The 26,498-nt window shown below is 45.1% G+C and overlaps 1 protein-coding gene across 6 annotated transcripts in view; it reads right to left on the bottom strand.

Annotated features, from left to right (window-relative positions):
* Positions 1 to 6,123: 6,123 nt before the first annotated feature.
* Positions 6,124 to 26,498, bottom strand: part of LOC109576184 (ubiquitin-conjugating enzyme E2 D4) — a 25,352-nt gene continuing 4,977 nt past the window's right edge. For 2 of the 6 annotated variants that reach the window (XM_019984660.2, XM_070777275.1), the window contains 8 exons: positions 22,131 to 22,194; positions 18,335 to 18,366; positions 18,168 to 18,245; positions 14,861 to 14,966; positions 13,072 to 13,165; positions 11,549 to 11,590; positions 10,645 to 10,675; positions 6,124 to 8,384 (listed from right to left, as the gene is read on the bottom strand). In XM_019984660.2, the coding sequence (XP_019840219.1) occupies positions 10,648 to 10,675; positions 11,549 to 11,590; positions 13,072 to 13,165; positions 14,861 to 14,966; positions 18,168 to 18,245; positions 18,335 to 18,366; positions 22,131 to 22,194 (444 nt within the window). In that variant the 3' untranslated portion in view covers positions 6,124 to 8,384; positions 10,645 to 10,647. Of the gene's footprint in view, positions 8,385 to 10,644; positions 10,676 to 10,710; positions 11,591 to 13,027; positions 13,166 to 14,860; positions 14,967 to 18,167; positions 18,246 to 18,334; positions 18,367 to 22,130; positions 22,195 to 26,498 lie in introns of those variants that run through there. The other 4 variants (XR_002183331.2, XR_002183332.2, XM_019984661.2 and 1 more) reach the window with 4 other exon arrangements.

The raw sequence follows: 26,498 nt of genomic DNA, 5'->3' as shown, positions 1-26,498 counted from the left end.
GATTCCAGCTTGTGTTTCATCCAGCCCAGCGTTTCTCATGATGTACTCTGCATAGAAGTTAAATAAGTGTGGTGACAATTTACAGCCTTGATATATTCCTTTTCCTATTCAGAACCAGTCTGTTGTTCCACGTCCAGTTCTAACTGTTGCTTCTTGACCTGAATACAGATTTCTCAAGAGGCAGGTCAGGTGGTGTTGTATTCCCATCTCTTTCAGAATTTTCCACAGTTTGTTGTGATCCACACAGTCAAAGGCTTTGGCATAGTTGATAAAGAAGAAATAGACATTTTTCTGGAACTCTCTTGCTTTTTCGATGATCCAGCGAATGTTGGCAATTTGATCTCTGGTTCCTCTGCCTTTTCTAAAACCAGCTTGAACATCTGGAAGTTCACAGTTCACATATTGTTGAAGAATGGCTTGGAGAATTTTGAACATTACTAGTGTGTGAGATGAGTGCAATTGTATGGTAGTTTGAGCATTCTTTGGCACTCCTTTCTTTGGAATTGGAATGAAAACTGACCTTTTCCAGTCCTGTGGCCACTGCTGAGTTTTCCAAATTTGCTGGCATATTGAGTGCAGCACTTTCACAGCATCATCTTTCAGGATTTGAAATAGCTCAACTGGAATTCCATCACCCCCACTAGCTTTGTTCAGAGTGATGCTTCCTAAGACCCACTTGACTTCGCATTCCAGGATATCTGGCTCTAGGTGAGTGATCGCACCATCATGGTTATCTGAGTCATGAAGATAATTTTTTTTATAGTTCTTCTGTGTATTCTTGTCACCTCTTCTTAATATCTTCTGCTTCTGTTAGGTCCATACAATTTCTGTCCTTTATTGAGCCCATCTTTGCCTGAAATGTTCCCTTGGTATCTCTAATTTTCTTGAAGAGATCTCGTCTTTCTGATTCTATAGTTTTCCTCTATTTCTTTGCACTGATCACTGAGGAAGGCTTTCTTATGTCTTTTTTGGAACTCTGCATTCAAATGGGTATACCTTTCCTTTTCTCCTTTGCTTTTCACGTCTCTTCTTTTCACAGCTATTTGTAAGGCCTCCTCAGACAGCCATTTTGCTTTTTTGCATTTCTTTTCCATGGGGATGGTCTTGATCTTGTCTCCTGTACAATGTCACGAACCTCCGTCCATAGTTCATCAGGCACTCTGTCTATCAGATCTAATCTCTTGAATTTGTCACTTTCACTGTATAATCATAAGGGATATGATTTAGGTCAAACCTGAATGGTCTAGTGGTTTTCCCTACTTTCTTCAATTTAAGTCTGAATTTGGCAATAAGGAGTTCATGATCTGAGCCACAGTCAGCTCCCGGTCTTGTTTTTACTGACTGTATAGAGTTTCTCCATCTTCGGCTGCAAAGAATATAATCAATCTGATTTTGGTGTTGACCATCTGGTGATATCCATGTGTAGAGTCTTTTCTTGTGTTGTTGGATGCGGGTGTTTGCTATGACCAGTGTGTTCTCTTGGCAAAACTCTATTAGCCTTTGCCCTGCTTCATTCTGTACTGCAAGGCCAAATTTGCCTGTTACTCTAGGTGTTTCTTGACTTCCTACTTTTGCATTCCAGTCCCCTATAATGAAAAGGACATCTTTTTGGGGTGTTAGTTCTAGAAGGTCTTGTAGGTCTTCATAGAACCATTGAACTTCAGCTTCTTCAGAATTACTGGTTGGGACATAGACATGGATTACCATGATATTGAATGGTTTGCCTTGGAAATGAACAAAAATCATTCTGTTGTTTTTGAGATTGCATCTAGGTACTGCGTTTTGGACTCTTTTGTTGACTATGATGGCTACTCCGTTTCTTCTAAGGGATTCTTGCCCACAGTTCAGTTCAGTTCGGTTCAGTTGCTCAGTCGTTTCCGACTCTTTGTGACCCCATGAATTGCAGCACGCCAGGCCTCCCTGTCCATCACCAACACCCTGAGTTCTTCTTTTTCTGAATGTTGAGCTTTAAGCCAAACTTTTTCACTCTCCTCTTTCACTTTCATCAAGAGGCTTTTTAGTTCCTCTTCACTTTCTGCCATAAAGGTAGTGTCATCTGCATATCTGAAGTTATTGATATTTCTCCCAGCAATCTTGATTCCAGCTTGTGTTTCTTCAAGCCCAGCATTTCTCATGATGTACTCTGTATAGAAGTTAAATAAGTAGGGTGACAATATACAGCCTTGACATACTCCTTTTCCTATTTGGAACCAGTCTATTGTTCCATGTCCAGTTCTAACTGTTGCTGCCTGACCTGCATATAGGTTTCTCAAGAGGCAGGTCAGGTGGTCTAGTATTCCCATCTGTTTCAGAATTTTCCACAGTTTATTGTGATCCACACAGTCAAAGGCTTTGGCATAGTCAATAAAGCAGAAATAGATGTTTTCTGGAACTCTCTTGCTTTTTCAACGATCCAGTGGATGTTGGCAATTTGATCTCTGGTTCCTCTGCCTTTTCTAAAACATCTGGAAGTTCACAGTTCACACAGTAGTAGACATGGCCATCTGAGTTAAATTCACCCATTCCAGTCCATTTTAGTTCGCTGATTCCTGAAAGGTCAACGTTCACTCTTGCCATCTCCTGTTTGACCACTTCCAATTTGTCTTGATTCATGGACTTAACGTTCCAGGTTTCTATGCAATAGTGCCCTTTATAGCATCAGACCTTGCTTCCACCACAGTCCTTTTAGAATCTCCATAGTTCAGAGGAGTTCAACCCACAGTCTTATTGTTTTTCTTCCTTATTCTCTTTGGCCTCTCGTGTCTTTGTTTCTCTTCTTTCTCTGGTAATATTGCTATAAACACATCCTAGTTACCAGTTTCCCGAATCCCTAGTGCCTACTAGGGAGCATTTTTCAACACTTTAGTCAACTTGGGGAGGGCCCACCTTGCCTGAATCAGGTTGTTCAGACAAAAGAGGCAGGTAGGTCTCTTTGTTCTGGAAATAGATCAACTCAGTGTGGTGACCAGGTTTATCCATACTGATGAGGGAAAAGCAGGGGGACCCAGGCTCCACTGAAAGAAGACTGACCGTGAAGAGGGGTCCTTGGTGTGGGAACGTGGGGGCATTAGGATTCTGTTTTCTGCTTTAGTGTGTGGTAGCCTATTTCAACTTGACAGATTAGGTAGGGCCTCTCAGAGGTAACACTGGAGCAGACTAGATATGAGGGCTGGAGGGTGGCAGATGTGGCTATGGAAGATCTTGGTGGAAGTGTTCTAAGCAGAGGAAACAGAGCTCTGAGGTGAAAGCACAGAGAGAAAGAGAAGGAAGGAGGAATGGGTGCAGGTTGGATCCTATACCACCCTGTGAGTTAGGGAGGACTTTAGGTTTTATTCTTAGGTGTGATGGAATCCTTGTGTGCTGTGCTTAGTCACTCAGTGGTGTCCAACTCTGTGACCCCATGGACTATAGCCCGCCAGGCACCTCTGTCCATGGGGATTCTCCAGGCAAAAGTACTGGAGTGAGTTACTGTGCCCTCCTCCAGGGGATCTTCCCAACCCAGGGATCGAACCCAGGTCTCCCTCATTGCAGGTAGATTCTTTACTGTCTGAGCCACCAGGGAAGTAGGATATTTTTCAAATTTTCCTCTAGCTGCTGTGTGTAGATCCTCTCCATGTTCTTCTCCCTCCTACTCCAGCTTTTTCTGGAGTTTCTGTTTCCTTTTGGCCGTCTCTCTCTTGTTGGTTGATTGTCCCTTGGTTTGAGAATGACCCTCAAACTATGACCCTCTTCACAGTCAGTCTTCTTTCAGTGGAGCCTGGGTCCCCCTGCTTTTCCCTCATCAGTATGGATAAACCTGGCCACCACACTGAGTTGATCTATTTCCAGAACAAAGAGACCTACCTGCCTCTTTTGTCTGAACAACCTGATTCAGGCAAAGTGGGCCCTCCCCAAGTTGACTAAAGTGTTGAAAAGTGCTCCCTAGTAGGCGCTAGGGATTCAGGAAACTGGTAACTAGGATGTGTTTATAGCAATATTACCAGAGAAAGAAGAGAAACAAAGACACGAGAGGCCAAAGAGAATAAGGAAGAAAAACAATAAGACTGTGGGTTGAGATGTTCCCAGAGGTCATTCCTAGGACTCTTCTCTTTTCTTAGCAAATTGGCCCCATCATTCACACAAGCCTCTATACTTTTCTTGCATGTAGGTAAACTCAGATCTGCTTTGCTTCTTGAAGCTCTCCTAGTGGGTTTAGGTAACAGATCCAAGGAATTAAAGCAGAACTCCAAATAGTCAGTGTCCTTCGAACTCTGAGGGCAGTTGACTGCGTCCTGAAGGCATGTGAGCCCAACTGTAGAGGGAACATGCTGGCAAACTCCCTTTGTAGTCCACTGTCTAGAAGGAATCGACAACAGCAGTGTCCCCCAGTGTTTACATCCATTCAAGCTGATACAATAAAATACCACATGCTGGGTGGTTTATGAACAACACAATTCCTAGAGCCTGGAAGTCCAAGATCAGGGCACTGGTAGATTTGGTGTCTAGTGAGAGCCCACTTCCTGGTTCTGATAGGCAGGAAGTTAGCTGAGAGCAACAGAGAGGTGGACCATTCAGCTACCTGTCCAATAGCTGCCTAATCCCACAAAGCAATTTACCAGCCCTGCCCCTAATACACCCACTAGTACTACAAAAATAGTCAGGGGGCTGTAAAAAGCCCCCACCTGCCAACTGGTGGGACTTTCCCCACTTTAGCACATGTACTCACCTCACAGTATCCTGTACTAAAGTAATCTTTGTCAGCCACTGGACTCATTAACTGCTCATAAATATTCCATGAATGTGCTGTGCTTAGTTGCTCAGTTGTGTCTGACTCTTTGTGACCCCAGGGACTGTAGCCCGCCAGGCTCCTCTGTCCATAGGGATTCTCCAGGCAAGAATACTGGAATGGGTTGCTCTGACTTTCCTCCAAGGAATCTTCCCAACACAGGGATCAAACCCAGGTCTCCTGCATTGCAGACAGATTCTTTACCAGCTGAGCGACCAGGGAAGCCCATTGCATGAATATATACATCTAATTATAACAGACTAAATTATAGGAAGAACATGCACAGTAGAGCACCTTGTTATATAAACTGCAGCTATCAATCAATGACACCCCCCAATTACGCAAATGACCCTGCCTTAAAAACTGTACTCCAGCCCTCCAGGGCCATTTGCCTCCCCTGCACGGCCCTCCTCTCGAAGTGTTCTTTCTGTACTTTTTATGTGTATACTCAGTTCAGTCGCTCAGTCGTGTCCAACTCTTTGCAACCCTATAGACTGCAGCACACCAGGCTTCCCTGTCCATCAACTCCCGGAGCTTGCTCAAACTCATGTGCATCGAGTTGACGATGCCATCCAACCATCTCATCCTCTGTTATCCCCTTCTCCTCCTGCCTTCAATCTTTCCCAGCATCAGGGTCTTTTCTAAGGAGTCAGTTCGTCACATCAGGTGGCCAAAGTATTGGAGCATCAGCTTCAGCATCAGTCCTTCCAATGAATATTCAGGACTGATTTCCTTTAGGATTGACTGGTTTGATCTCTTTGCTGTCCAAGGGACTCTCAAGAGTCTTCTCCAACACCACAGTTCAAAAGCATCAATTCTTTGGCTCTCAGCTTTCTGTCCGACTCTCACATCCATACATGACTACTGGAAAAATCACAGCTTTGACTATATGGACCTTTGTTGGCAAAGTAACATTTCTGCTTTTTAATATGCTGAGTTGTCATAGCTTTTATCCAAGGGGCAAATGTCTTTTAATTTCATGGCTGCGGTCACCATCTACAGTATACTCAGTCTTGTCCAACTCTTTGTGATCTGTTCTTTCCTGATTGTTAATAAACTTCCTTGCAACAGGTAAGACCTTAGATTCTTCTTTGCATCCTTACCAAGAGGCCCATAGGAGAAAGGGTCTTGACACTCTCCTTCTGCTGACAGTTCATAGTGTTCTCACATGGCAAAAGGGACCAAGAAGCTCTCTGGGGCACCTCTTTTATAAGCACACTAATGCCATTCATGAGGGCTCCACTGCTGTGACCTAATCACCTCCTAAAGGCCCCACCCCGCAATATCATTACCTTGAGGGTTAAGATTTCAACACAGGAATTTTGAGGGTACATAATCATTGACACCACAACAATCTGTAGAAAATAATAGGTTTTTATTCAAAGTCTTCATCCACAGAAGTGTCAATTAGCAAGAAAATAATTTTCTTAAAAACCACCAGGATTACATCTCTATGCTCCAGCCACACATGGCCATATTACTACAGAAAGGGGGAAATGAAATCATTGGTTTTCCTGCCCTAAAAAGAAAACTTATTTATGCTGCATGGTAAGTAGAATCCAGTAAGCAAATACTTCACATCTTGAGAGATTAAAAACAAAACAAAAAAACCCCAAACCTTTCTAGTTGAATCCCTGTTATGATTTAAACAGAGGGTAAGCAGTCAAGGGTAGAAAGGTGGGAAGGCTGCAATCCTGAGCTTGATCTGTGACTCAGGCCTGCAGGTAGGGAATGGCCAATGTGGTCTGCTTGTCATTTAAGGCTTGGCTATGAGGGGCTGCCACAAGTCAGTATGTGGTGTCTCACAGAAAGGGCAAAACTGCCTCCTTCAGGAGAAGCAGTGCTCTTTCCTGCCATCCTAACCCTTTAGAGAGGGCACACTTGCTGCTCACATAGCTCTTGCTGTGAGGGCTTCTAGCTTCTCAAGTCTTACTGAAGCCTTGACCTCAAAGACCTGGAGACATGTGTGCCTCAGCCAAGCTCCCTGCTGTAGACAGATGGGCTCACAGCAAGGAGTCAGCAGAAATTTTAGGTTCAAAGGGAACAGAAGGTACAGGTGATGGGGATTTTGCAGTTTAACTACAACTCTGCCAACATTTTAAACCCAAAGATGTTGACAGGTTATTGTTAGTTCCTCCTGTTCCAGGATGGTGTCCTGAGCTTGCTTCTGGTCACATGGCATGTGGGATCATAGTTTCCCGACTAGGGATTGAACCTGTGACCCTTACAGTGGAAGCACAGACTGCTAACCACTGGACCACCAGGTTATTCCTACTGCTGGATATTTGACACAGAAGGAAGAACTAGCCAAGTTCCCTCAGATGGGTAGTTAGCCTTTCACCCCTTGCCTCTGCCACCCCCAACTTTACAGCCCATGCCTCCATCTACATCCTTATTTCTGCAGCTGGTAGATCATTTTGCCCATTGAGCATGCCTGGCCTTCTAGGGCCCTGGCCAGGTCATTATTGCTCCTGGGAACAAGATTCGAGATGAGGCTGGGCCCAGGCCTAATGTCATTTTGTTCCTTTCTTCATGTGGATGGAGGGACAGATGTAGCTCTGCGCCCGTGTCCTTGCCCCTACAAAGCCCCTGGCCCAGTGATGTGCTTGTTTCCCTGGGAGTCTATGGTGCAAAATGGTTTTACACACCAGCTTATATGAACTATGCCATCCACTTAATATGAAAATTGCTGTTCATCCTGCACTCCTCTGCCTTCAATGATTCTCCAGAAAGGTGAGCCCTGTGCCACCAAGAAGGTAACAGGGCCCCAATTTCAGAAGGGCCATGTGTGGGAGTGTTGCCAGGTTGCTGAGTGAGGTCCCAGAATGTGCTGTGCTTGTTGGGGAACACAGTCCTTTGCCTGTAGGACCCTCCTTCCTATCCATCCATCAGGTCCTACCCTAGTTTTAGCTCCGTCCTGAGGCCTGTGTAGTTCCAGTGAACTCCCAGAAAGCAACCACATTTTCTTTGTATAATTCTTTTCCTTTCCCCTCCTCTTCACACCTTGCACTTGGCAAGTGCTCATTCATTGCCTGGATAAAGCCACCTAAAGTCAATAGAAAGTAATGACCAGCCAGTGGTGATGGACATTCCCCGTGACTAGCCCCTTGAGCTACTGTGGTGGCTGGTGGTGGTGGGGTGGGCAGCATGGGTGAGATGCAGGCTCTGTGAGGGCAAGTCTGTCATTACCTCCTAAAGTGGAGCCCAGTCAAGCCTGTGCACCCAGAGGTAAGCTCTGTTGCATGGAGCTGGACAGCTCAAGTGGGCCTATCTGAAGGTAAGGATTAGGAGCCTGGGAGAAGTGCGGTGGAGATGGGGTAATATGGAGATGTGACAGTTTTTAGGAAAATCAAGAAACCACTATTTGGTTTGAGAAAGGTTGTGCAGATTTTCTGTGGCTTTTAGTTTTGTTTTTAATAAAATCCCTCTGCCAACAGAAAAGAAACCCCAATGGTGGTCATGATGAGGCCAGAAGACTGGCTGGGAAGATCACCAGGCCTGAGGGAGCCAGTGTGCATGCCTGCCTGCATGGCACCAGGCTGCTGTTGTGAGGGTGCTGGTGAGATAGGTTGGGGCCTGGGTCCCTTTACTGGAGTGCTGGCACCTGGACAAACAGCTCCTTGAGCAACAGAACACAAAGAAACTATAAGGGACTAAAAATAACTTGATGAATGCACAGTTGGGGTCAATTCTGACTAATACAAAAAGACCAAAACCCAACTGTCATTTCTGAGGTACGGGGAGCACATAGCACTGCCATGTGGGCTGGCAGACCACCCAAGCCACCCTTCCAACCTGACCCACTGGTCCACCCCACCCTCAACCTCATTTAAGGGACCAGCTTGCCCTGCCACCTGCAGGGGTCAAGCAAGGGCACCGGTTCACTTGTTCTTACTCCCCACTGCTGCAGTGTGAGTTCCAGTAAAGCCTTGCCTAAATTTCTTGTCTGATCTCTTATCAGTTTCTATTGATTAGAGTCCAAGGACTCAGGTTGGTAACACTGGTAAGCCATCCTGTTTCTCAGACTAGCTTTCATAGCTAGATCTAATCCTCATTCAACCAGTGCTGCCAGGGAGGAAGCATGTGTCACAGTGAGAAGAGCTGGAGGAACAGAGGCACAGAAGAGGGGGTAGGCGAGGGCAAAGGGACAGGTGGCCCGTGCTGCTCCCAAGGCTTTCTCTGCCTCTCCTAGAACAGGCCTTCCGGCCAGGAGCTCTGTTGATCAGTCTCACAAGCACCTCTTTATCACTTTAGGATACTTTGTCCTGAATTTGAGAGACAGAAACCTGCCCATCCTTGAGCCTCTGTGGTCAGGTGGTGTGGGATCCCATGGTGCTGACACATGGGTCAGCTGTGAGCTGCCAGGCCCATTGGACATGGGTGTTCTGGTGTTTTAATCCCTTGTCGGGAGATTTTGACCCTTTGCTATATTCTTGGAACTCTTGGGTCTTCCTGTAGTCTGCCAAAGGATCAAGATCACAGCTCCATCCAGCAAACGGAGACACTATTGGCCACAGTTAAGCCATTTGTTCATGTTGGATTAATTGCTTAAGATCATGCAATTCCCTGCTATCTCTGGTCCATGGAGAAAACAAAGTATCACTGCACAGTTAGATTTTTAGATCTGCTGTTAAGTTACTGACCTGGGACTCACCTTGGAAACATGATATCTACACCTGTGTGATAACTGGGAGCTGCCTGCACACAATGCATTTTAAAATAAGGGTTTCAACTTAAGATGCCTGTCCTTCAGGCTGACCTGAGCCCTGGAAGGCTTGAAAAGCAAGTTTCTCAGGGGTACGGAGTCCAAGGAACTTGCCAGGGACAGGCCTGCAGAACATCACTGTGCTGGCCTGTCTATCACTTGGCCTGGCACAAGTAAAGGGCTGTCCAAGTACGGAGTGCAAATCAAGCAAAGGGTGAATGGTAATTCATAGTGGGGATCCCAAAGGATAATTTTACTTTTTCTACTGCATTATCTCCAACAGAGATAGCAGGCTTGGGAAAATTTTAACTAGACAGAGAAAATTCATGAGCTTCTGGGGAGTCAAACCTATTATGCTTCAAAGGCTGAAAATGGCACCCTCCAACTCAACACCAACTTGGGCCTGGATATTCTTCTGACTTGTCTCTGAAATTTGAATCTGTCCCACCTTCCCATACTTTGTTATATTTGGTTCAAGGAGCATTATGGCCACTGTCTGAAATGGCAGAGTTGTGTGATGGCAGTGTTCCCAGGGGACACCTGAAGTTTATCATTTTGTTTAAGTAAAGACCAAAGGGGTAGCAAAGAGAGAAAAAATTAACAGGGCAAATCCTCACCATGGTACAAATCAGGGAATGGGTCCCATGGAACACAGAAAGCAGCCCTGTAACTGAGGATCCTAAATGCGGGCCCCCGTAAAGTAAATGCAGACCAGGCTCAGACTGCTGCCTGCTTTGCTAAGGAAGTGGTGGTGACTAATCCCAGTGAAGCTGTGCTACAACTTCAGAGTTTCTGGAGCAGGTCAGGCTCACATGGTCACCCCAGGTGCAAGGTCTGCAGGCCTCCTTCCAAACTCCACAGACCTGGCCATCTGGTTGAAGAATTTTAGTGTTTCTCCACTTCCTGGTCCTACTTTCCCAAACATTATTCTCATAGGGCTGTTCTGGGAGTGGACTAGCTTTGAAAACCACTTAGAAAAGACTAGGCCAAATTGGATGTTTAGAGATGTGAAGTCCCTCAATTTTCCTCCTCTCTTTGGAGGTTCAATTAGAATAATCCCTTTACTACCCTTCTCCTCACTAACCTAATCTCAAACCTCTGAACTCTAAAGGCAGCTCTTGAAATGTGTTACATCAGAAACTTAAGAGAGGAGGCCAGTTACCCGATGGGCTACCTGTTAAAAGTTTCCGTATCTTCTGTTCTGCCTGGAAAAAAAAAGAGACTTAAATGTCAGTTATCATTTAGGGTTATGAGTACATTACATTTTTATTTACATTTAACAGTTCCCCTCTCTCCCTGTGTTGTGTTCAGTGAATGGCTCACACTTTAACTTTATGTGGGCTCAGAGTGGGAGGAGGTAGGGGTGGTGAAAATCTCATCAGATAGAAAAGCATAACCCCAATCTTTTCAGGTTTCATAATTTTGTTCTTGCTTCTAAAAGGACAGTCATCTCTCATGGCATGTTATGTGCTTTATATCCTGACTTTCTATTTACAGCTTCTTGGTGTGGGAGGAGAGTGCCAGCACGTGGCACTGCCGAGGAAGACTGGTGGGAGCTGTGGGGCAAGGCCTCCACTTCCCAGTGACACTGTTTCCAATTCCCAGAACTCCTGGGATGAGGTGAGAGTCCTCAGGATGTGGTTTGTGGCAGACACGATGTGAGGAAAGCCTGCCCGCTCCTCCCTGGGCACTGAGTTCTAAAAGACAAAGAGCACGTGGTAAGGGGCCAGACTGGGGCCCCTGTGTGGCGCCATGGTAAGCGATGCCGCCTAAAGTGAGGCCAGGCAGGGGAGGCACACAGGTCCCCCGAACAGGTGAGCAGTGAGTTGGGGTGGAGGGACCGATTCCAATGTAGCCAGGAAGGCTGCAGATCACAACAGTGACTACTGATCTGGCACCAGAGACATGACGTTGTCAAAACCATGATGGCTGAGAGTGGTACCAACATGCTGTGGTTGGAGAAAGTGGGTAATCAGCATTTGTTTGCAGAAGAGATGACGCTCTGTGAGTGGCTCAGCCAACAGCTCAGCTCAGCTTCTCTTGGACAATGTCTCCTGTAAAACCTCTGAGGCACTTACATAGCATATTTCTGTGTCCATTCTCTTGCTAGTCTGTTGTACCTGGAAGAAAAAAGCAGAGGAAGTGACACCCTAATTCATAAAGGTCACTTCGTTTCAACGCGCAGTAGAGAAAAGAACTGATACAGGAGAAATGCTGTTGCTTCTCATCAAATGCCTAAGATGGATGAATGAATGAAGTAGACCACCTGGAGCAGGAACATGTCATTCACGGCCACAATCCCGAGCTTGGTGAGTCCTAGTAGTTCTTCACAACGATCTGCTGTGGAATATTTAAGAGCATAATAGACCTCCTCCCTCCCTCTCTCTTGTCTTTCAACATGGATGCATTTGGATCAGGAAGAGATACACAGAGGTCAGCTTGGGACAGTCCCTCGTATCCAGCACATGGGCTCCATGAATCTGGCCACCAGAGTGTGAGTCAGTGCCACCACTGGCAGCCACAGAGCAGGTTTGGTGCCCATTGAGAATATGTGCATTTATCCACATTACTGTAATGAAACCTGGTGCCATGACACTGTAAGAGAGCTATGTAACCAGAGGAGACAGTGAAGAGAATCACTTCTAGTATATCTAAAATATATCATAATAAGTGTTGAAATAAATACAAATTAAGATCTCATCAATTAAAAATCACTTTTTCATACAGGAGAATTGAAATGAGGGAAATAATGAGCTCTATAAAGGTTTCAAGAAATATATGCTGGAAATAGCACATTCCATTCTAATCTCTTTAAATAGAAGAAAAACAATGAACTAAAAGACCTACTGGAGAGTTCTTTTAAAAGCCAGCAACTCCACCCTCTGCACCCTGCTCCTGCCCAGAGCTGCTCACAGGGCTGCCACTGCTGATGCCTGGGGCCCTGCCACGTCTGGCTCTTTCTCACAGTGCTGTCAACGCTCAGAGGTTTTCACACAATGTACCTGCCCCAGCAGCCACAGACATCTGCTCAGGCTACAGTGCACACAGTTGTGTCTGGCCACATGAGTCAGAATTCTACAGTTATGAGTCTGGTAATCAGAGTTAGCAGTGAGGGTCTGTCAATAAATCAGGAATACACTGCTTACTTCTTAGCCTCATCTAGCAAACTGAGCACAGCAGTGTTTCCCACCTCAATCAGCCTTGGCCTCACCCTGGGCATATCTGAGCAGACACCCCATTATCTTGTGATAAAATCCTTGTATTTTAATCCAGAATTTTTTTGCTGTCAGATTCTTCTGAGTCCATTGTTGGCTGACCACTGATATTATTGGCCTCAAGGGCAGGTTTGGCAATAATATTTTAGGATTCAGTAATGGCAGCTAATGAGCTATAACAGGAGGGAAAACTGCTTTTATCTTCTTCTCCCTCCTCAGAGTCAAAGGATATGTTAGTGAGAGAGGCAGGAGTCTCAGCCCAGCTCAGAATGGGCAGGATGATGTCCATGGGAAAACCTTGTTGGCCTGGAAGCACCAGCTTAGGGTATTTCTGGGAGCTACCTGGAGCAGCTGGGGCCCAAAGGCAATCCAAAGAAGACACATACTTCTCTCTATCAGCCTTGTAGGTATGGGCTATTTCTGGCACGAGAGGGTCATCAGGGTTGGGGTCGCAGAGCAGAGAACAGATGGATAAGAGAACTGGAAAGAAAAGAAACAATGAGTCAACTGCAGTCACAAGGCTCCCAGGTCACCCCAGGTCCAGTGAGCCCCTCAACTTGAACTCTCTGTTGACAGAGCAATTATTTTCTCTTCAACATCCCATCAAAATGATTCTGATACCCCAAGAGTCATGAATGTATTTACTTTGTCCATCTACCAGGTGAACAGCAACTGTACCCTGTGGTGTCCCACCTACATCTGCTCTAGGGCACGTCTGGCCTCCCTTTCCTGATCTCAGAAGTTCTTTGGCTCCGTGCCATGTATCTTTGTTGTTTGGTCCCAGGGGCCCTGTTCACTATTAAAGAAACCAGAACTCAGAAGATTCTGGTGACCTGTCCAAGGTTACAGACTTGGAACACCCACCAAATGGGTAAAAACAAGATTCAGAATCAGGTCTGTGTGACTGCCAAGCAAACGCGCACTGCCCTACACTCTCAGTTCTGCTCTGGACCTGTGAGGACACTCCCACCAGGGCTGTGGTTGGAGGCTGAGGAAGCGGTGCTGCTGGGATTGTTAGGGTCTAGGCTAAATGCATTGTCAATCCTAGATTTGCTCTGGAACCCTCTGTACCACCCCAAACAAGTATCATCCTTGCCTCAGTGAATCTATCCAAGCCTTGACCACAGTTAAACTATGGTAAACCAGGTATGCTATGACTGAGGGATGATTTGTCTTTTTAAAGCTATTCAACTCTCCTGCTGTTCTGAGCTCAAAGGATGTGTCATGAGAGGGCTAATTTCTTCCTTCCTTCCACATTCAAGTGCCTACTCCTGGCCATTCTGATTTCCTCTCCCTACTTTCTTAGAGAGTGTCCTGACCCCCCACATCCAAAGGCATGCTAGGCAGTGGGGTGAGGATTCAGCTCAGAGAGGAGCAGGCCCCCAGTGTGGAGTTGTCTCCTGGAGGCCTGAGTACTAGAGTCAGCTCTGCCTCCACGGCATCTGCACCAGCACATGGGAGTGGGCAGCTTTCCCTGTAGATTTACCACGCAGTCTCAAAGAGCCTGCTCCGGTCAGCTGTCCTGGTGCCTTGTAGCCTACCCCCTGCTGCCTAAAGCTCTGCCACCTGCACTGCCTCACACTCCACTCGGTTTGTTGGGCTCTGGTACCCTGGCTGCTTTTTTTACCACCTTACTCACTCCACTGACAGGTAACTCACACCTTCTTTGTTCAAGTCTCAGTATTCATACAACCATGTTCAGTCTGTCTTAGTTGGGAAGGAATATCTGCATCCTTTAAGCCCAGTTTAGACTGGTTTCTTCACCCTCGCGCAGAGCGCAGGCCCTGTGTCCTCTTCACTCAGGGCTGGTTCACAATCCATGTTGCATAAATGAATAAATGAGAGAATGGAAGAGGCAATGTAATATTTACTATTTGCCTTTTTTACTTTTAGATCAAAAGTATAAATAGGATCAATATTTTCTTTTGCACCCGTGCAACAGTCTGGCTGGAGCACCCTGCTGCAACAGATCCAGGGGGACACGGTGGGGGTGGGGAAAGCACCACTTCAGCCTCCTCCCCTCCAGGCTGTGACCACGGGCTAGGACTGTGGCTGCTTCCCCGGAGCCTGAATTTGCTCTCAGGAGTGTGGGGGTAGAAACACAGCTGTGACAGAGACGGGCATGAGACAGGCACTCACAGCATCAGAACCTAGTGTACACATCTACCTTTTTACCTTTTGACACAGTCAGTGCTGGAGACCACTGGGACCGCAGGATGTCAAGGCAGATGCTGCCGTTGCTGTTGATGTTGGGATGATAAATTTTGGTTGTGAAAACAACCTGCAGAGATGAGAGACCTCAAGTCAGACAGACCACAGGGACATTCTAGATTGTTTATCTGTCTGGAAAATGAACCAAGTAAGGTGGAAATGACCACTACTGGGGTATACCTGGCCCTGCACAATCCTGGGTGAGCTGGGCATTATTCCAAACCAGAATGGGATACAGGAGGGTGCACCTGGAGGAGAAGTTCCCCAACCCATTCCCTGCTGGGCTCTTGAACTAGACGCGGGGACTGACACCATCTCTCCCAGAATAGTGTGCTCTGAGGGCTAACAAGAAGAGCAATGGCCAGGACTCAGAAGTCTTCTTGAATAATGGAGTTCTTAAGCCAGATGATGAATACGTAGGCATCCATTATATGATTATCTACAATACTTTACATGCCTGAAATGGTTTATAATAAAACAGGATTTTTTTTTGTTGGTTTCATTTTAAAACAACTCACTTCAGAATATGAGGAGAAGGAAGGCTGTGTATGTGAGGCTCAGCATCTGTTACCAAATGACTTTTTCCAGGAAGGGTTTCCCTGGTGGCTCAAAGGGTAAAGAATCTGCCTGGAATGCAGGAGACTTCCTGACAGTCCCTGGGAGGGAAGATCCAGTATACCCACCGTAGTAGTCTTGCCTGGAGAATCCCATGGACAGAGGAGTCTGGCAGGCTACAGTCCATGGACTGTATAGAGTTGGACATGACTGAGCGACTAACACTTTCACTTTTCACTTTTTTCCAGGAAGCATCAAACTTCCAAAGTGACTCAGGCACTAAATATTTGCCTTATTCTTTATTATCTCCTGTAGAGAAGATCATGCAACCTTGCCAGATTCCCCCCATAGACCCAGAAAATTCTTGCCCAAACAGCAATCTTACTTTATCTTGTTCTCCTGTGGAAAGGAGATTTTTAAAAAGACAGAAACTCTTCTATTGTAGAAGACACAACATTTTGGCACACAACTCTCCTTGTTACAGTAAATCCAACTCACAGGGCTGACTTCAGTTTCTAATAATAGGTGCTGCTTTTACTTTGTCCTTGGGCAATCAGGAATCCTGAAAATGCCCAACAGACATACAGGATTATATCCTATCTGTTTATTTTTAAAAATATCAGCAGCAACTTACACACGAATGAAGGGTATAAGATGCTACTTTACAAGACACTGCAGCAAATCTCAACAGGGAAATGGGAGAGTGGGGTAGATTCAAGACCATGAAACATGCTTTTTCAACCAAACCCCTGAAATAACAGTTATACTTAAAAGAGGTATTTTACTATCTGTCCCCCTGTGCCCAGCACAACCCAGTCTTCTTCGTTAAAAGCTGGCAAAGTCTCCAGAATCTTAACCACATTTAACTCTGATTTAAAATATGGAGGCACCAATGGCATCTGGTGGCAATGACCAAGAAGAGCTGTGGGCTGGGAAGCCCAGAGGGGCTTCTTCTCATGGCTTAGATAGAATGTGCACACAGGGGTGAAAGGTCTGACTTTAACTGAGCCATTAAGGTCAACCTCAGGGCAGTAAGACACATCACAAACCCTGAGACAGGGGGCCCTGGCACAGATTCAAGACTTCTGTGTAAGTCTTGCTAAAATGCAAAACCTTAGGTCAATCCTAAGAAAACAGCACACAAACCCCAAATGGGCGGGGGGACTCTGACAATGATCATTACCTCTCAAGAGCATCAAGGTCATGAAAGACCAGAGGAAATGGAGGTTCTGTTACAGACTGTGGAGATGGAGGAGACAAGACAATAAATACAGTGCAGGGTCCTAGAACACGAGGAAAACTGGTAAAAAAGTAAGGCCATCAGTTTAGCTCTGAGCGTGTGGCCAACACTGACTTCCTGGATTTATACTTGGACTTCAATAAAGTAAGATGTTGACTTCAGGGAAAGCTTGACAAGGCATATATGGAAAGTCTGTACTATCTTTGCAACATTTTTCTAGGTCTAAAATTAATTTAAAATAATTAGTTACCAAAAAATAGGATGACATATCTGGGTTCAAGTCCCACCCTCCACTATAAGCCACACCATTTTCAGGAAATGGAGTGCCCATTCAAAGCCTCAGTTTCCTCATTCACAACCAGAACTGACCATTTTATTTTAAAAATAAGAATTAAAATATATATTGGTATATGAAGCAAAACCCTGGACGAATGTACATTGTCCCTATCCCCTGTCCTCACCCTTGGGGGCTTGAAAGGATAATCGGTAGGGCTATTAGCTGTGATATTCTCTGGGGATAGGTTTATAAATAGACTGATTTCCATCTGTGTATTAGTTAGTTCTCCATATGCTCTAATTTTTAAAATAACCCACTTTTATCAATTTTTCAATCAGAAAGATAAAAATATGTTAAAAATGATACGAATAACATACAATCACTGCTGTGTGACCACATCTGCCTGTGCTGTTGGCTCACCTTGGAACATGCCACCTGCGTTGCCATAACAACCAGTCTCTGTCCTACCCAGCCTCTCACCACAGCAGAGCAACTGACTGCACACCGTGGGTCCCCTTGGGGTCATCGTTCCCACCCTCAAAGGCTTGCCCTCCAGTTCCCTGTGACCCTTTCCATGCTCAGGGTGATCCCACCACCACCTGCCCTCACTGTCCTATCCCACTTTCCTGCTCTGCGCTTTTCCTCAGCATGGCGTAGCTCTCATACTAAACTTCTCCCGCATGGGACTATGAATCTCATGAAGGCAGGACTCCTCCAGGTGCAGGAAGGAGGTGACGTGCCAGGGTCCTAGGCCATCATCTCTCCACCTGTGAACATTCAGGGCCATCCTGTGCAATTCAGGATGCTGAGCAGCATTCCTGGCCTCCACTAGATACTAGAAGCAATCCTCTCCTCACCTCCCATCTCAGGCTTTATTACCACAAAAATCTCAGTGTCCCTGGGGCAGGGGCTGAGAAGCCCTGTCCTAGACTGAAAGGGACTCCAGAGAAGGGAGCTGGAGCCTGAGACACATCTTAACTCAGCCACCCGACAAGGAACACCCCTGAAAACATGGCTTCAGTAGGAAGCCCTCACCACGCCAGCCCTTGCTCACATGAAGAGTGAGTCCTGAAAGTCCAGAGTTTAATTCCTGGAAAGCTGTACTCCTGGTGGTGGATAAGGGCCCCTGGGAAAAGCCCCAGGTGCAGCTTTCTGTACCAGTGACTTCATCACACACTGTCCCTGTCCCCTGTCCTCACCTTTGGGGGCTTGAAAGGATAATCGGTAGGGAAGTGGATGGTCAGGAAGAAAACGCCTCCTTGGTAAGGACTGTCATTCTGGAGGATGAGACACCGAAAGCAGATTAGTACAAGTGCAAGAGGCACAACAGGCAAAGCAAGGGCTGCGCTCAGCAGCTGCTACCTACCGGGCCCATGATGGTAGCTTGCCAGTGGAACACTGCAAGACAAAAAAGAGACAGGAAGGTGAGCCTCTCCAGCAAACACGTCTCTCCACCAAAGAGGAGCTGCTCTGTTCAGAGGGTGCTGTTTACACACAAGCCTGCCCTCACTTCTGACACCAACCACTTCTATAAGGGTTTCTGTAATTTAATTGGACTCCAGACTCATGAAAGATTGTTGTGCTCACAGCTCTGATTTATCACAGTGAAAGGCTGAGGTCAATGTCAGCTAAGGAAAGAGCTCATGGGGAAAGTAACAGGCAGAGTCCAAACGTAGACCTTCAACTGTTCTCTTCCCTGGAGTCCTGGCATTGATGTGTGACAACACACAGAATACTGCCTACAGGGATGCTCACCCCTGGCTCAGCGTACAGAGTTTCTACTGGAACTCCATCAGGTTAGCAGGATGGATTAATGGACTATTCACATGGCTGATCTATGTCTCCAGTTCCTCTGGCAATGATCCAAAACCTCCATCTTAAACCAGCTGGCTGGTCTGTCTAGTGTGGCCTGCCCCCACCTAACTCACATTGCTGGTTTGGGTCAAGGCCTTCAGCTAAACAGACAGTCCTATCAGGCAGGGTAGTTTAGACATCGCCTTCCTGAGGCTAGGGACAAAAGCCAGATCTTTTAAGGACAAAATTAAATTCTTTACTATCCAGGTGCCAGTGAACTACAATTCAATCTTCTCTCTGCACAGAATTAAGCCTTAGGTAGGCTTTAGCCACTTTCCACATTACTTTTATAAACCTCTCTTCTCCTTAGTTCTTCATTATTTACTCTGAAGCCTTCTCCAAAGGGTCTCTTCCAGGAGTCAATCACTGCCTGTGGCCCGGGGCTTCAATGGCTATTTCCCACCTGTGTCCTCTCACACATCCCCAGGACTAGGTGACAAGCCAAGAGCAGCCCCTCGTGTTCTTCCCTCCCAGGTTCCCACCAACCTGGTGGTCAAGCCATGTCCCTCCTTACAGCGTTAGAGCTTTCTCCTGCTGCACGTCACGCCCGCTGCCCTCTCTGGAGTCAGGCTACTTTTACTGCTGTACACATCCCTAGAAAAGCTACTGTATGCTCAGCAAGACTGGCCTAGAGCAGGCGGATGACTCAGTTCCAAAGCTCCCAGGACACTGTCCAGTCTTTGTGGAAAGTGCCTATATACCCACCTGGGGGGTGTGCTGAGAACATCTGAGGGATCTGTTATTCTCTAGGGAATTCTGTCTCATGGATCCATCATGGGTGTGAAATCAGCCCCAATTTTCAGACCTGGTCCTGTACTGGGTTTCCTGCCATCTATTCAAATATCCCACAGACTCTGCCCTTGCCAGAAATTGCCACAGCATGAGGAGGGGAAGGAACTGAAGGGACAAGAGAAGAGGTTTCCCAAGCCCCTACAGGTATCCAAAGATAGTCACAGCAGCCCTTGCCCTTTTTCAAATGTTTCAAGAAATGCTACTGATGGGAACACTTTTATCTACAATGAGGCTGCCTAAGCTAATAAAGTGTCACTTCTTTCTCTTTTGACTGCTTTTATTCCAACTCATACTAATCATTAGCTGGTAGGTATACATTTTCCTAATGATAGTATAGAATGGAATTCCTTATTAAATGTTTTTTGATAATTAATATACAGAGAAGGGGAGGAGTAGATAATATGAGTGGTTCCTTCTGGCAAACAGGCGACCCTTTGGTCTCATTCACTTTAACCTCTGAAGTCTGCTGAGGGGCTGAGCAGAACCCAAAGGCACAGTCAGAACAGAAGGCTCCAAAAGAGACAGGAAGAGAAAGGAAATTGCAGAGGGATGCCGGAAATGGGCTGTTAACTCACAGGGCAGGCATGAAATGGCCCCCAAAAGTTAGCTAGTTTCCAAGACTGTGCAAACCTCATCAAAACTCAGGTACTGAGTATGGAGAGTGGCTAGACTCTCAGATAAAGATGGCTGCTTCCTAGTACAGGGCTGCAGTGAAGGGTGAGAATGTGTGGTGCAGAGGAAAACCAAGGGGTACCTTTAGAAAGCGGAAGCTGAATCATTACCAGTTCAATCTTCTCAGTAACCCCAGTTTACATTATTTTAAGCAAGAGGTAAGAGGGGGAAATATGTTACTGAGACCTATGACACTTGGAAGGACAGCACAGATCAAGTAACAAACCGGTGAAGCCACACTTGTTTATTAACTCTGCATATGCAATGGGAATCATTTCTGTTCTGCTCTAAAGAATTATTTAAACTCTCACATAAAGCTTTTGGAATCCTCCATTTTCAGAAGCTGTCTGCCCACTTTCAGTTCCTCTAAGCATCAGCCCACAGAACATGCAGGAACACACACATATGACTTCTCCCTCACATATGACTACTTCCTCTTTTTTTTTTTTCATCTCTGTGAAATTTTTCTTTCTTGCATTTTAACACAGTGAAAGTTTTTTAAAAATGTAGCATATGCCTTCCCTCTGCCTGCATACGAGAGACCCAGGTTTGATCCCTGGGTCGGGAAGATCCTCTGGAGAAGGGAATGGCTACCCACTCCAGTATTCTTGCCTGGAGAATTCCATGGGGTTGCAAAGAGTTGGACACAAAAATATAGCATAAAATATGTCATTTAAGCCATTTTTAAGTGTCATGTCAGTGGCATTAAGTGCATTCACAATGCAGTGCAACCACCAACATTATCCATTTCTGAAACTTTTCCATCACTCCAAACAGAAATTCTGTACCATGAAATATTTTCCCATTTCTGCCTCCTCTCAGTGTCTATAAACCTCTCTACTCTACTTTCTGTCTCTATATCTGCCTTGTCTAGCTAGATAGTTCATATAAATGGAATCATATAATATCTGTCCTTTTGTTTCTGGTTTATTTTATATGGCATATTTTCAAGATTCATCCATGTTATTGCATGTGTCAGAACTTTATCAACTTTTATTGCTAAATAATATACTATTGTGTATATATGTATACACACACACATATATACCACTTTGCTTATTCATTAATTTGTTAATGAGCATGTAATGGGGGATTGTTAATGGGGGGTTATAAACAATGGTGCAATGAACACTGATATATGAGTTCTGTTTGAGTACCTGTTTTTAATTCTTTGGTGTCCTTGAAGGGCACCACCCCCCTTTTTACACAGTCTCTCCCTCTCCAGCCTACTTTTCCTTCAGATGCAGCTATTAGAGCCTCACAGTAAAGGATGAGCATCCCGGAGCCTAAGATGCTCAGAAAGTAGAGGTGAAATAGGATAGCAGAGTAGATTTGAGATATCCAAGTGTTGGGCGGCATGGCCTATGGCCAGTCGGCTACAGAGGGTGGCAGAGGGCTGCCCACTGCAGCTCCTTCAGTCTCCCCCTGGGAGCAGAAGTGGGAGAAAAGAACTGTCCCTTCCCTTCGCAGAGGCAAGGAGCTAGCCCCATTTCCCACCCTTCACCAACCCTCCAGTTCTACCCCCAAGTGCAACAGCAACAGGTCTTCCATGATTAGCTTCATGACCATTTTTCCAGCAATGCCCCAAGTTTTAGTTGGCTTTCCAGATGGCTTTCTTGTGCCTCAATGGAGGGAAATGTTGATTTCCAGCAACATCTTGACCAGCTGGGCTATGAAGTCAATGCATCTAATGAAAAAGCTACTCACAAGTAAAGGAAGACAAAGCAACAGTAACAACGGTAGGTTTTCTTAAAACAAAAAACAAAAAAAACACTGAGGGATGGATAAATTTGGGGGTCTTAATTGCAAGGCTCATGGGATCTGGAGCCCTAAACAGTACTTACAATCATCTCCCACAGGTCCTGCAGAGCACTGGGCAGGGGGGTCCCTCTGCAAGTCAGTTAATTCCTGGAACACAAAATAGTGAGCTCAGAGCCAGGGTGTGAACTGGGGATACTGCTCTACACCCCACACGTTTTGGCCAGAAGTGCATTCTCCTAGTGGGAGGGGGCTTCCAGACTTCAGGAGAGGGGTGAGCCTGGCTAATGAAAACAAGTGATCTGCAATACCCTTGAAAACAAGGGTCTGCTCATGTCTGTGAAGATATGTGTGAAAAATGTATTGCCATATCCAATTAATAAGCTAGAAAATTGAGAGGTAAAGAGGTTGAGTTACTTACCCAAGGTCACAGAGCTGAAAGGGGGCAGGGCCCCAACACCACTCAGGTGGAGAAGGGCAGGGGCTGGGCTTTAGCTCTGAGCTTCTGAATGGAAGCACTTAGCCCAGAGGAAGTGCCTAGTCAAGGACAGGCCTCCTGTATTTCAATCTCTCTGCCCTACTACTGCCCTACTCGCCACTGGTTGTATGGGAGTCCTAAGGCTCCAAGTGGGAGATGAAGGACTTGTGAGCCAGTCTAGCACAGCTATACTATGTACCAATGGGGGAAAACAGGAATCACATTATAACTAGATTCCCTAAATGGGATACAACTTGTGGACATAATCCCCAAAAGTCATCCTAGCCCAGATTAGCCTCAAGGTCTAAGATTTTGGGCAGTGACTTAAAAACTATAGTTTGTATGAACTAGGATGTTTCCTAATACTCCTCACTCTCCCTAGGTTCCAGATCTGGGTAAACTTCTTGTGGTCTCCAGAGGGGTTCCAAAGAGAAGGAAGGCACAAAGAGAGGCACAAGTAATGGTCCATCAGGTTGCAGGGAAACTCCTCAGAGGATGGCAAATCCCAGGGTCTAGGGCATTATGTATGAAGTTTAAACCTGGCTGATCACATTCCTCCTTACCTGAACAATGCTTGAAACTGAGCTCATCTACAAAGAACCTCCTGATCCCACCTTGTAATCTCTGGGCATGCTGATCATTCTAATAATGCCTGCCTCTCTGGCCATTCTGTACTTATCCCACCTACACACAAATACAATTGGCCACAGTGGGAATATTTATATTACAGAAGCCGGCAAGTACCACAAGTCAGGGCCAAGTTTTATCCCAGAGGGTGGTTGGTTTTTAAATACCTACTAGTATACCACTGGTCAGTTCTTAGCTGCTAATGCTTCTCAGTCGCTTCAGTCATGTCCGACTCTGCGACCCCAGAGACGGCAGCCCACCAGGTCCCCCGTCCCTGGGATTCTCCAGGCAAGAACACTGGAGTGGGTTGCCATGTCCTTCTCCAAGGCATGAAAGTGAAAAGTGAAAGTGAAGTCGCTCAGTCATGTCCGACTCTTAGCGACCCCATGGACTGCAGCCTACCAGGCTCCTCCGTCCATGGGATTTTCCAGGCAAGAGTACTGGAGTGGGCTGCCATTGCCTTCTCTGTCTTAGCTAGTATCTAATGTATCTAAATAGGTTACTCTTTATAAGCACTAAGTACCCAGTGTTACTAGTTGTCCCAATAGAAATGAGCTTGGGGAACAACTAATGTCAGGTGACGGGACCAGAGGACATGATCAGAAATGCAGCATGCCTACAGGAAGCTCCACAGAACAGTCCCTTGCCTGCTTACCTCTACTTTGCACTTCCACACCTCTACAACCACTCTGTAGGGGACTGTTTATACACTCTGCAATCCTGTATGAATGAATGAGCTCTGTGATGAGGCCAAGGCAAATCCTGGGGAGATCACATGAGCAACTGGGGGCAGGAAAGCTAGCAGAACTGGCCAATTCCCACCAACTCACCAGGTTTCTCCATACCTCCAGGCATCTACATGGGATGTTCCCTGTCCCTAGCAGGCAAATACCTTGTAAAGGGTGTGGTGAATGGTTACTAAGAGTTGATGATTCCTGAAGGCCCAGAAGTGGGTCTCAACTGACAGAGACTCCAACTAGCACCAAGGAGTTTCAAATGCTAACTGGCATTTCAAGGAAGAACAGTGATTTGAAAGAAACTCGTCTACCAATATATTGCATTCCTGTGCTTTCCCAACAGAGGCCAGAAGACCCAGGTCTGAATTCCAGCTTTGTCACTGGGAAAACAACTTTGACCTCTTTGGGCCTCGGTATACATTATCTGTTGAGTTGTAATTACATTTGCCTGCCAACTGGCCAGCACTAATATTTGGCTATAATTTTGTAATGTTTATAATGTATACAAATGTACTTGGTAAAAAATTAAGGATGACACTGTATAGAGGATTCAATTATTAGCACTATAATAAGAAGAATGAGGCATGTATAGAGATACCTAGTACTGGAAGAGTATAGAAGAAACTAATAACACTAATCACACCTTGGAAGAGGAACTGGGTGGCTGGGGACAGGAGTGGATGGGAGAGGTTTCCCTGTAGACTCTTTTGCATTTTTTGAATTTTGAACCATGGGATGGTTCAAATGATAAATGCATAAATATTTCATAAATTGTAAAGGACTAAGCACATTAACATTGTGTAATACTTATTTTTTATAAGTAACTTATTTTTATAAGTAACACTGATGATAAGTGAGTCTTGAAAAGGAAAAAGGTTAAAGTAGAGTGGATTACCAGAGGAAAACAGTGATGCAAACATAGCACACACTCATTTCTCTTACTGTGCTGTACTCAATTCAAGATCTCATTCAATGCAAGACACAAGCTTATAGGCAACTAAGAAAGAAAACACACTGGCAATGAAACTAAGACCAAATGCATTCTTTTCTTTCCATTTTTTAATTGGAGTCTTTTATTCTTGCATTGTAAGAATTTTTACATATTCTGGATATATATCCCTTTTCAGATGTTAATATTTCAGAAATACTTTCCTCCATTCTGTGGGTTGTATTATTGCTATCTTTAAATTTTTTTTTTTTTTAAGTATAGTTGATTTACAGTGCTGTGTTAGTTTCAGGTGTACAGCAAAGTGATTCAGTTTTATAATTTTTTTTTCTTTTTCAGATGCTTTTCCATTATAGGTTATTGCAAGATATTGAATATAGTTCCCTGGGTTATACAATAGGTCCTTGTGTATTTTATACTGTGTATCTGTTAAACCCAAACTCCTAACTTATCATCCCCTCTTCCCCTTTGGTAACCATAAGTTTGTTTTCTATGTCTGATTTTTACTTTGTAAATCAATTCATTTTTGTATAATTAAAAAAAAAAAACTCCACATATAAGTGATATCCTATGAGATTCTTTACACTTAAAATTTTAATTTTAATTTGAAACTAAGCTTTAAGTCAAAGCTATGGTTTTTCCAGTAGTCATGTGTGGATGTGAGAGCTGAGCATGGAAGAATTCATGCTTTTGAAATGTGGTACTGGATAAGATTCTTCAGAGTCCCTTGAAATACAAGGAGATCAAACCAGTCAATCCTTTAAATCAACCCTGAACTTTCATTGGAAGGACTAATGCTGAAGCTCCAATACTTTGGCTACCTGCTGAGAAGAGCTGACTCACTGGAAAAAATCTTGATGCTGGGAAAGACTGAGGGCAGATGGAGAAAAAGGCAACAGAGGATGATGAGATGGTTGAATAGCACCACTGACTCAATGCACATGAGATTGAGCAACTCCAGGAGACAGTGAAGGACAGAGAAGCCTGGCATGCTACAGTTCATGGGGTTGCAAAGAGGCAGACACAACTTAGTGACTAAACAACAACAACACAAAGCTTACTTGGGCATATGTTTTTATTTTTAAATCATTCATGCATAGCAAAAAAGGAGTGGAAGACAAGTGAAATAAATGAATGGGCTCTCCTCGTTTAGAGTCTATACTAACCCTGGGTCATGGGTATCCTCCCAGTCATCCCCTGTGCATTCCAGGCAATGGTGATGTGGCAATTCTTAAACAGTCCTCCATGAATGTTTCTGGAGTTTTCTTACAGAAAGGCCCACAATACACAATCTTTTGCACAAACTTCAGCAAATACAGGTGAGCCAGCCTCACTGACTAGAGGGTACATGGTATCTTCCTTTCTGTGGTCTATGAAGCATTTGGTTAGCTTGGCATGGAAATAAAGAACTGCAATCCCTTTTCCAGCAACATTTATTCCATTAGTATAAAATTTATTCCCCACTGTTTTGTTTCTGTGCCTGTGTTCACAAAAGCTTTAATCTTCAGCATTAAATCAAAATATCTTTTTGGAGACATTTTTAAAGCAATTAAACTCAACACATCAACAATGCACTTAACCTCAATATACACTGCTGTGACATGGCTTTCACACAATGACAGTCATACTGCCAGTGATTTTAAGCAGCATCCCAATTTCAAAGGTG

The sequence above is a fragment of the Bos indicus genome, chromosome 22, assembly GCF_029378745.1.
Source record: "Bos indicus isolate NIAB-ARS_2022 breed Sahiwal x Tharparkar chromosome 22, NIAB-ARS_B.indTharparkar_mat_pri_1.0, whole genome shotgun sequence".
NCBI lineage: Eukaryota > Metazoa > Chordata > Mammalia > Artiodactyla > Bovidae > Bos > Bos indicus.
This window is presented reverse-complemented; position numbering and strand designations above follow the sequence as displayed.